The sequence below is a fragment of the Anabrus simplex genome, chromosome 12, assembly GCF_040414725.1.
Source record: "Anabrus simplex isolate iqAnaSimp1 chromosome 12, ASM4041472v1, whole genome shotgun sequence".
Taxonomy (NCBI): domain Eukaryota; kingdom Metazoa; phylum Arthropoda; class Insecta; order Orthoptera; family Tettigoniidae; genus Anabrus; species Anabrus simplex.
The window spans coordinates 59,471,240-59,483,483 of record NC_090276.1 but is presented as its reverse complement, the minus strand read 5'-3'; the positions used below and the strand labels follow the sequence as shown (position 1 = coordinate 59,483,483).

The 12,244-nt window shown below is 39.6% G+C and overlaps 1 protein-coding gene across 7 annotated transcripts in view; it reads right to left on the bottom strand.

Moving 5' to 3' along the window:
- Nucleotides 1-12,244, bottom strand: part of LOC136884042 (serine-arginine protein 55) — a 190,094-nt gene that overhangs the window by 120,450 nt on the left and 57,400 nt on the right. For all 7 annotated transcript variants that reach the window (XM_067156065.2, XM_067156068.2, XM_067156061.2 and 4 more), the window contains exon 3: nucleotides 9,960-10,030. In XM_067156065.2, the coding sequence (XP_067012166.1) occupies nucleotides 9,960-10,030 (71 nt within the window). The remainder of the gene's footprint in view (nucleotides 1-9,959; nucleotides 10,031-12,244) is intronic.

The following is a 12,244-nucleotide window of genomic DNA, read 5'->3' as shown; positions in this document are numbered from 1 at the left end:
TAGGAAGATGGTCACTCTGAATGGTTCAATACAACCAAAGGAGTACAACAGGGAAGTGCCTTGTCACCACTTCTATTCATAGCAGTTATGGATACCATTTTAAAGGAACTAAAAGGAAAAGGTAATAAAGATCTTCAGGCTCTGGTGTTTGCAGATGATGTGGCAATATGGGATGAAAATAATCTGAATGCATGGTGTAAGAAGTTTGATGACTATGGAATGAAAATGAACCCATCAAAAACAGTAGCATTAAAAATCAGCAGACATTATACAGAATGCAACATAAAAATACAGGACCACCAAGTTGAAGTAGTACACCAATTCAGTTATTTAGGAAGCGTAATCGCTAGTAATAACAGAGCTGAGAGAGAAATAACAGAGTAACCAAAGGCTCGAACTTTCACAGCATCGTTAGACACCTACTATGGGATCAGAAAGTCCCACAAAGAACAAAAATGACCCTGTACAAGTCATATTTCATTCCTATCCTTACATATTCTCTGGAAACCTGCACACTAACATCAAAGGATTATAGTAGGATTCAAGCCTGTGAAATGAAATTTCTTAGAACTGCCCTCCAAAAGACCAGACGTGATCATGTGAAAAATGATGAGATCCGATCTAACCTAGGTCTAAATGAATCGATGGAGGAAAGACTTAGGGCATCTAGACTCAAATGGTTTGGGCATGTTAAATGAATGAATAGCACAAGGTTACCATGTGCTTATTTGGAAAAGAGAATAACATGTAGAAGACCAGCTGGAAGACCAAGAAGAAGATGGATGGACCAACTGAGGGAAGACGTGGAGAGAAGAGGATGGACTTGGGAATCTGTCTTGGACAACGAAATGATTTTGAATAGGCAACTTTGGAAGACGCTCGTTTTCAAACACCCTACCCGGCTCGCTGGAAGGGCAAACTGATGATGATGATGAATTGAAGGAATGACATAAAATAGAGTTTCGTTGTATATTTTTAAATACTGTTAAAAATAATGCATTTAGTAAAAGCCCATACATACATACGATTCAACTGTGTGCTATACATGCTCAAAAACGGTATCCTCTGTATCTCGAAATTTCGGTAACTAGAAATAAAATGAGTCACCCGAGGTGATTCAAGATATCGAGGTTCCAAGGTATATCACACCGGCACATGCAACAAGATGCATAATAGTTTCCTTTATTGGACTGTAAAATGAACGGAAATTTAACACGTTGGCTCCCAGAGCGGTACAATGTACCGCTCAGTGAGTGTCTCACGAGGCCACGGCGGTACAAAGTACCGCTGGCAGGTGTTGCTATTTGACTTTCCCTGCCGGGCCGGCGGACCGCTGAGCCGTTGAATTCGCTATGCTAGCGTACCGCTATTGCCTCGGAGCAAATCCTGGCGTGCTTGGTTTCCAAAATATAGCTTTTATTTTTTTATTAATCCAACCTCCTTTTATTGGCAATATTTGAGTATTTGTCCAATCAGTTTAGCCGGGTTAGCTAACTCGCAAGCTCAAGATTTTGGAGATCGTGGGCGTGAATACTACTGTCGGGAAACCTGGTTATGGATTTCTGTGATTTCTCATTTTCACCCCAAGCTTATGCTTACCTAATGAATAGGCCACACTGATTCCTTTCAAATTGTTGCACCCATATCTGAGCTGATTTCTACGGTTATCGCAATAAATATAGCGTAAAAATGAGCGTATTTGTATTTTCTAAATTGACAACATTCATTGACAACATAGCAAAATCTTACATTACCGTTGAACATTTGGCGAGGAGAAAACAGGAAATAAATATATTTCAAATTTAATTTGGAAGAGTTTTTGTGTTGAAAAACCAAGTAGATCAGTTTGACATGGACACTACTTACCAGAGATCTCATACTGAAGGGCTAGCGTCATTATCTTCCGAGTTCGAGAAGAAAACGGTTTCATTTTTATAACTAACCTCTCCGTTCATTGGTAAAATAACTTAGAAATATCTCGCAAGTATTTCACACACATCGTATTGTAAAAGAATGAGTGCCTTGCGATTGTAGTCCTAAGCGCTAGAAAACAAATCGTGGCACGCTTTGTTATCTACAATGTGTACTATCAAGCGATGCAAGCATCTGGTACCGTTAGACTGTACCGCTCTGGCCGTCTAGGCAAAACCATGCAGTGAACTTTTCTGTGGGGCCACGGCGGTACCTCGGGGTGCTGAGAATTTTTATTGTATTTCATACGTACATTGAACATTTAAGTGAAATATCACTTCGAATTTTGCTTTACTGCTTATTTACTACATGTATAGTAGAAAACATGCTTTGGCTACCGGGACATTTCTTGCTATGTGTCCTGGCAGTCAACGTGTTAATTTTATAAGCATCCCTGAACACTTCCTATGTCCTAGGGAAAGTGTATTGACCGTAATGAAGGTTATAATGGTGAAAAATAGGAAGAATTTTTTTTAAAATAGGAAAATAAGTTAAAAAACGGAAAGTTTCCAGGTAAATCTGAAGGGTTGGCAGGTATGGAATTGGAACTACAATCACGTCTGGGGAAATTTAAGAATAGCAAAGCAGCTGGTTTACATGATCCAAGAGTTGAACAGATTAAGATGTATTCAGTCCTGTAAATTCCTGAAAATCAGGATATAAGCTAGGACCATTGCTGTTCACAAACCAGGAAAAGATCAGGTCAATCCCAAAAGGTATAGACCCATTTTATGCCCCAGCAAGCTGGATTCAGTGCAGGGAATAGCTGTACATCACAGATACCGAGACTATTGCAGCACAATTATGACAGTTTCAAGAAAAGGCAAATCACAGAGGAAGTATTCAATTTGTCAGCAGCTTATGACAACACTCAATCGCAAACAACTACTGCAAAAGTTTCACATTACCGAAGACTACCACCTTGTCTTCTTCAGGATAAAAGATATTTTTGTTGCAGTTCACAGGAAAAGAAGCAGGTGGAGATCCCTGAAGAATGGGCTACACCGAGGAAGTGTACTTACACCAACATCTATACCGATGACCAGCCTCTATGCGAAGGAACAGAAAGCTTTGTCTACACTCCATGCCATTAGTGCACAAGCTGGGCAGTTTGAGATGGCTGCAAAAAAGCAGTCCGACTCCCTGAAAAACCTCACAACCTACTATAGGAAATATCAGTTGAAACTCAATCCTATCACCACCTAAGTCTGTGTTTTTCCAACTTGTGAACAGACAGGCTGGTAGATCACTTGTGGAGGAGTCGCTCTGGCACACTGTGACACCCCAAGTACTTAAGCACTTCAACATCATGCGAAAACTGTCAACTAGGAACAATGTGGTGCGGTAACCAACAGGCACGACATGGGGACTACAGCCAAATACACTGAAGACATCTTCACACACGCGGTGATATAATGCTGCTGAGTATGCATGTCCGTTGTGGTATAGATCTAGTCACACAAGTCAGGTGGACGCTGCACTGAATGGGACTTGTCGCATCACCACAGGCAGCCTTCAGGTAAATTGCACTGCCTCTCTGGAATTTCACCTCCTGAAATCAGTAGAGATAGCGGCAAAGAGCAAGAAGAAAAAAGCTGTAATGCCTGAAGCTCATCTGTACAGCCACCAGCGAGCATGTCCTTGTTTAGCTTCAACAAAGTTTCCCCACAACAACAGACTCTTGTAGGGGTAGCACACCAAGCCTGACTTTCTAAATGGTGAGGGAGACTCAAAGAGTGCTGGAGAATGGATGACACCATGTTAGGAACTTCTTCCTGGTCATAAAGAAGGATGACCGACACAGAAAACACTCAACAGACTGTGCTCAGGTGTTACAAGATGTAAGTTGAAACTACTGAAATGTTTCCAAGTAGAATCAACATTGTGTGAATGTGGGTCAGTGCAAAAACCATGTCATTTTCAATGCAGACATTATCCAACAACAAGTACTATGGGAAGATCTTATAAATGGAACATCAGATTCTCTGAAAGTCAAACTGCTAGTCAACTACTATATAAGATTGTTCAACCCCCATGTTTGCCGTCCTTATTCGATTCCACCTGTTGGAACACCTTTGAAATCAGGCCTTATATCATTAAAGAGTCAACACACCAATGCAGCACCATCTCCTCCAAGCTCTGCGCTTGTTAGTTACTGACCACAACCGCCACCTTGCACTTTCTTTACTGCTGTTAATTTTTTTTTTTTAATTGAGCCTCTATGGACGGCGTGATAACCAATCTCATTTTCAGTGTCTGTTTCGTGTTCTCTGTCGTCTTTGACACCCGACCAGTATCTCCTGAACCCTTCGATCAGCGCTTTGTTGCACTCCTCTGGTAAAGGGCCTCTCTTGCCTTCTGGGTTCCGTCTCCACTATAAAAACCCGGATAGTTTTTCACTATCATTGTAACCCTGTCAATGATTTTATCCTCAGTAATGCTCACTCAAATCTTTCTCACACTCTTGGAAGCATCGCAACTTAGATGCCTTTGGTTTAAAATATTCCACATTTTCTTTGTGAGCCAGTCATTATTCATATGGAAGATGTGCCAAAGAAACAATCTTTGCTTTCTAATTGGTGGTGGTGTTGTTATCGGTTCCATCTTGCTGTATACTTTATTGGATTTCAGCCAAATCTACCAGTTAACCCATCTGTTGCCTAATATCTTCTGTCCTAGCCTGTGTTCTCTTTTAAGCAGTAGATTGACCGGTCAATTCACGCACAGTGTGTCTGAAACATATAAGCCTTCCTGTCTAACAACGGTGCTCTGATGTCCTAATTTGACTCCGAAACTAGCATCATCTTATTATAGATAGTCTTAGTCAATTGGAACGCTTGCTCAAATTTCCGGATGTGGATACTGGTCTCTTCTTGCCCTTGACCGCTTTCTTGGATTACTTCAGCAAGGTACTTAAACTTCTTGCCTCTTCAAATCTCTCCAGGGTCTGTTAACATCCATTCCGGAGCATCACTGATATTCGTCCTGTATTTAGTCTTCTCATAGGAGAATTGTAGTAATACTGTCTCTGCTGTTTCTTTAAGAAGGTTTATCTTCCCGATTGCTGAACTGATGTTGGCAAATCCGGCTGTCATCGGCGAAAACCAGACAACTTACACTCCTTTGTCTTTGGGGCCCAATCGAAACTGATTTTCATTTCCTTCTTGAATTTTATCTTTGATATTGTGTTGGAGAGAGAGCTTAACCACCTGAGTACCACGCACCTATCAGATCAGCTTTTGCTCCTCGGGCGAAAAGTGCCAGAGCCGACTGAATCGGAGCGATGATTTCCTGGTGTTTAGCGGCTTCTGCTAACAGATGCCTCCGGGTGTTTATTTCCGTCAGAAAGCTGAGGTTTCAAGCTTTCACGAATGGCATACTTTTGGCCTTGGAGATCCTTGACGCGAACGGAGGGAGTTAATAATCTGTGATGTTCACAAGCTGTGAGTTGTTGACAATATGGCAAGCTGTAGTATAGATAGTGTGGTTACCGGCGTGGATGACGATAAGCCTATTCAGAGGAAAATTATATAATAACGGATGAATTAGAATTGGAACGTGATTTTGATAATGACGTGATACCAGGACCACCGCCGATATCACCAGTACATGTACCAGTACCGAAAAGGAAGTGCTATTCTGGCCCCAGCACATTGGGTGTTCAGGTTAGTACTGAATTACAGTGTGTGGAACCGACTAAACATTCACTGCCAGTTCTGAGTGATTCAGAAAGTGACTAATAATGACGGAGCTATGGAAGATGCGAGTGATAATGACAATAATAATGAATGCAACGTGAATGTTAATGCTTGTTTCTGAGAAATTTTTCCGAACCAGTGCGATAGACCTACCACTCCCGTCATTTACATGGAACTCGCCGGGCCTAAACATGTGCCTCCACGTAATGCCCCTCTAATAAATTATTTTCAGTTGTTCTTCACTGCTTCATTGCTAAATTTGATGGTAAATGAAACAAATAGGTATGCCCGACAATTCATGTAAACATATGCCTTTTCACCACAACCAAGGGTTAAAGTTTGGCAGGCTACTTCTGTATTGGAAATGAAAGCATTTCTGATTTTAAATTTGAAGGGTGTATACTGTTGAAATATGATCATTGTTACAGTTCTCACAAATAATTATTGTATACTCCAGAAGGGTTTGCATTAAATTATTGTTCAATGCCAGGTATGATTGACAATGGAATAAAAATATTAGTGAGGAAAATGGTGACTGCAGATTTTTAAAAAAACTTTTTGGGGTGATTGTAGTTTAATTAATCAAACTTTTAATGACATTGTTTTGTTTGGAATTGTGTATTTTACCTATGTTCTTGGATTTAGGCAATGTCACAAACTGTATTTCCAAAATTAGAATTAAATTTGAAAATAAAAATAAAAATTAACAATTATTGAATTTTTGCCCATTCAAAAATAAATTGCAGATGTTTTTCTAATTTATAAGCATTTCTTGGTAAAGTCAGAAGTATATTTTATATAATACTGTAAGAATAATGCATATATTTTTCAAAATACATTTTTAATGAATATTTTTCTGAAAGTCTGCAGAACCACTAAAAATAGCTTGGCATTCTAAGCCAGAATTTCAGAGAACGGCTTGGCACTTAAGAGGGTTAATCAAGTTCCCGGATGTAGCACCCACCCCAAACTCTTCCAGAACGTTCAATAATGACTATCGGTCAAACAATTAGTAACTTTTTCTGAAGTCTACAAATACGACCACATACCTGTTGTAAAATTTGTCTTTATATGTATGTGATTGTTGTACTTCTGACATGACAACTATATAAAATCTTGTAAGAAGCATACAGTTGGCTTAGCTTTCGCACTCAGTCCATACTATAGAGCGTTCCAACCTTAAATTGCAATACAGCGTAGATGGAGCGCGCTGTTGCGAAATCGAATCGTGAAGATCACGCTCGAGTGTGACTTTAACAGGGCGTCACAGTTCCACAGTTTTTGTTTGTAAGTTTGTAATTTTAAGTTCATTCATTCATAAATTAATATTTGTAGGATGGTAAAATAAATACAACATACCTTAGTCACTGGCGTTGCTCTCAGACATTGGACGTACACCTTCTAACATTTCTGCAAGGCCTGATGTTCCCGCTTTGGATGAAACGGGTTCGGGAGATGAACTTGAGGATGATCTGGACGATGAAGAAAGTCTTATTAAAAACTTTTCATCGTCGACATCGTCCTGTCATTCGTCTGCTTTCCACAAAACTATTTCATTTTTCTTTACTTCGTTCACGTAATTTGCCCAATTGTCATGTTTTTATGCCATAACAATTTTGTTCAGCATTTGGAACAAAACCATGTTCATTACCCGCGTGGAGTAAGGCAAATCACGGTCCTCGGCTTTTCGGTGGCCTAAGTCCCGAACTCACCCCTTCAAAAGCGGCCTGCCGTGCACTTTTCACTGTCGTATCCTTCCATTCTCTTGTCACTGTCTGCCCAATATTTACCCACGATTCATCTGTGTAAATTATAGCTTTATTTTGTGCCCTCAAACGTTTAATCTCCCTGAGATATCTGTGCCTCCAATTAATAATTTCATCGGTTTCGGTAAAAGCTGCTTCATTACCCTGTCTTAAATAACGGAAGTCTATATCATGTAAGAAGCGATACAACGTAGTTTTGGAAAATCGTGGCAAAGAATCTTCTCCATTTACGCGACTCAAAATCACGTTCAATGTCGGTGGTATGTTAGCAAATAAAAGAGAGTGAACCACCCGACGCATCCACTTCTAACAATTTCATCATATTTAATTTTTCTGTCGTCCTCTTGTTTTTGGTGAATTCGCAAAGGACTATGTGTGTGTGTGTTCCTTCCTTATAGCATAGATTGTTCTTTCGGAACAACCTGTAGCTTTAGGTGTTTCACTGATTGCGCTGCTCATATTCATAGTCTTTAAAACACAATCCAGGACACTCATTATAATATTGTGTTCTTTTCCCCTGAGTTTACTATACATACGAGAACGAACTGACAACTACACAGACTACACAAACACAATCCACTTGTCCTCAAGAACTATACATTTATCACTGATCTTGTCCGGCTCCATGGCTAAATGGTTAGCATGCTGGCCTTTGGTCCAGAGGGCCCTGGGTTCGATTCCTGGCCGGGTCGGGGATTTTAACCTTCATTGGTTAATTCCAATGGCTCGGGGGCTGGGTGTGTGCGTGTGCCGTCTTCAGCATTAGAATTAATCACAGGTAGGGGCCCCATTCTTATAGACGCGCAGGTCGCCTATGCGGTGTCAACACTGGAAAGACCTGCACTCGGCCTCTTCGGAGGCCACACGCCATTATTATATATATATCACTGATCTTTATTTAATCAATCTTATAATACTGATTAAATGAACACCACTGCACACGGTTGCCAGTATATTTAAAAGCTCAGCCAGCCGAGTCACTCGTGAAACGTAAACAAACGAGACGTTCTCCCTGTCATAAATTAAGAGATAACGAGATAGGGACTTGAGGTATGATTTAAAAATAACTTCCATATTCGAAGAGCGTTTGCTTTGCTTTAACCACGCCATTATCCTTCTGCACATTTTCTTCGAAATTAGATCCCCACGCACGAGCACGAACTCACGAACCACACAAACGAAATACACTTTCCCTCAAGAATTGTACATATGTCACTGATATGTATTTAATCACTATTATACATACTACTGACGAAATGAGCACTGCACTGCATGCGACTCTCTGCAAATTTTAAAAGCGCATGTTTGGAAGATCACTACCGGTACTTCAGCCAGCCAGCCAGCCGAATCACGCGCGAAACCAAAATTCAAGGAGATATTCTTCCTATCACAAATTAATAACTAAGCAAGATAGGAACTTCTGGATTGTTTTAAAAATAACTTCCAGATCTGAAGACCATTTGCCTCGCTTTGACCCCCCCCCATGCAAATTCAGTAGGAAAGACGCTGGCCAGCGAATGACTTTTTCGTGCCTACACATAAAATTCCCTGAACATGACTGAAAATAAACGCATATACTGCATTTTGTTATCATTTAAATTTAAAAATAAACTTATCTACATCGAGCTGAAATGTTTCTTTACCAGCAGTGAAAAAATTAGGAACACAATGAATATAAAAGAGGAGTTATGGCATGATAAGTTCTATGCAATGAAGATTTTACATTTGGTGAAACTTTCCACTATATTACCATTTTCACACTAAATTATTTTTTTTACATTTTTTTTTGTTAACAGCATCAAATGCGCCTTGAAATTCTGTACATAACACGATATTCACCCATTTTAACCGATAACATTCTGATTCACGGATATTTGGCAAACCCGCTGCGTTAGAGTAGGACAGCGCTACCCGCAAAACATGGGAGAAGGAAAGAGACGGAATTATCCCATTACTGCTGTACTGCAATTTAAGGTTGGAACGCTCTATACAATGCAATGCTGCACCTAGCAATGCCAAATCCTCAGTGTGGATCACTACTGGCACTATTCTCTTCAAAAACTTCTTTGTCAGCACCGTCTTCAATATGACTGAAACATCAATCAAGTGTAACTGTAATGTACAGATGCGTGCACTACGGCTTGAAATAACCGTCAGCCAGCCACCGATTTATTATTAGTAACAGGTGATATTGGGTGGGGGTTATTTTACTGACATAAAACCACAAATCTGAAGAATACACGACCTGAAATAAATAAAAGGATGAACAAAGACTCACAAAATTCAGCCTAAACATACCCGTCAGACTGTAGGAGCCTGTGGGGGCAAGGTTCTTTATAAACATTGTAAGTGAGCTAGAACATGTCAACGGGTTTTTAATGTACTCAGTACATTTTATCTTCCAACGACCGGAACAAATTACCCAGAACCTCAAACTACCAGGGCTCAGATTACCAAGGTTCTACTGCATATCTAGACACTTTCATTCATTAAGGACCAATCAACACAAAATTACAATTCTCACCTTTCACCAAGTAATTCCCGTCCATTCAACTCGTACACTGCATCATCAGCATCCCTGTAATCATCGAATTCCTGAAACAGCATATTATAATCAGAAAAACGACAAAACCTTTACCAAAAAAGAACAACAAGATGACAAAATGAAACTACCAATTGTAAAATCAGCCTGCAAAGAAAAACTTCATGTTCAGAATTAAACATCTGGAAAAAATAAAAAAAGCACCTCTTGCAGTCAAACATTTGGATAAAAAATAAAATATGGAGGTCTTTTTCATACATTCTACACTGAATTGCGATTCAGTCAAAATATATAGGTTGCAAATAACTGGCAACATAGTGTATACAACATGCTCGAAAATTACATGGGTTCTGAATTCTATTATTTTCCATCACACACGAAAGTCACTGATTAACTTAATTTTTGAAAAAGTACAACTATTGACAGAACTGATGTTGCTAGAGTGTGCTGTGCAAAAGCCAGTGGGTGTGGCCAGTCAGTGCATCTCTCTCTCTCTCGCATTCACCGCACGAGATACATTTCTCAAGGAGAATTCATGCCAGCTTGTTGGTAAACAGTTCCTTAATAAGGGCCGGTTATTGTTCTCTACTCCAACAGGTAAGAAACAGAACACAGGCAAAGTGAAGTTGACGAGTTTACACAAGGCTCAATCTGCAGAATAATTCATGAATTTTATACTGGCAAGGAGAAATTCCCCAGCTTAAAGAACTTGTGCAAAGCTTTAAGAGGAGAGGAGTATTTTAGGGCGTGACCTAGAATAATTATGAATTTTATTGAATTAATGCTGTGTTGCCTCTACTACTTGTATTTTAAATTTGATTTTCCTATCTTATACGACATGTATTCATCTTTCATGATTTTAGGAGATAGCATTTCCTTTTGAATTATTCATTTAAGCCTACGTTAACGTTTACAGCAAGGGATACTGCAGCAAATAGAAGCAATATGTACAATTTAAGACATATTATTTTACATTATTATCTTTATCGCATACCCATTGGTTTAGTAAACAATTTTACTGAACATTATATCAGTAAAAGACAACTAAAAAAACTGATTCAGTCTCAGGCTTCATACCTCGCAGTGGTTTGTAGCCTGAAATCGCTACGAAACGGCAATTTCCTGAAATCGGTATTTGTTGATTTATAATTGCACCATTCATTAGCATCAGCTACGTGTTGGGTTACAGGACAGAAGCTCAGCATCGCCAGTTCACGTGTGGGCGCCATCAAATGCTATTAAATATATTCATTACGGTACAAGGATGGAGTAGAATTGCAAAAATACTGCAGGTCTTTACAATTACCTGACATATACAACAACGAATAGTACACTGTAGGTGACAGAGAGCACATGGCGACCACGTTTGTTTACTATCGCTTGACCCATCGCGTGCGTGAGCGGACTGGATACAGCTGACGGCTACACTGCCATGTAAATAATAAATTTTTGACTGAATGTCAAATAGTATCTGGATTTTATGAAGTTCCACACTGAACCAATAGATGGCAGCACAGTACAGCATCGTGAACTGTCAGCTAAGAAACTGCAGATGAGCCCGATATGCGACCAGAAGGGGAACAACGTAAGGATTAAGATGTAAGTGGAAAAATGCACCAATCGCATAATAAAGTGCTAAGAGAGAACCCCAATACTGTAGAGTCTGCAATACAATACTTAAGTCAGATTTATCAATACAGACGATACAGACTGCGTACACTAGGGATGGGACAAACCGTTATTTTCTAATACGTTCCTGTGTATCCGTTAGAGTGTAGTTTTAGGTTGGAGTATTAGGATATAAAATTAACATAATACAAGTTGCAGGTCAACTTTTGGGAGGAACATCCACTATACCTTCTGCCTCTCGCAGCCGCTAATCACACCTTGGTAAGTACTTATAAATAACAATACTATATCTTCATCTTGCTTTCTTCTCTCCCAATCTCCCTTTCGCCAGCTTGTTACTCACATTCTTGACTATTCCTAGAAAATGTTTGCAGTGATCCATATATACTCCGAAAACTAATACTTCGAAACCTTCATTTGTATATATTGCCGCGATTGCTAGATATTTCTGTGCATTCCAAAATGGCCAAGGATCTGTATTTAAACTGACACTCGGACCCGACATTATAAAATATGTTGATGACAGAGTGTCACATACACGTTAGTTGCTGCCTGGATGAGAGATGAGATTCTATCAGCCAAGACATAAGCAGAGTTTAATCCAGAAGTTTTCTTTTTTTTCTTTAGTCTTTTTACGT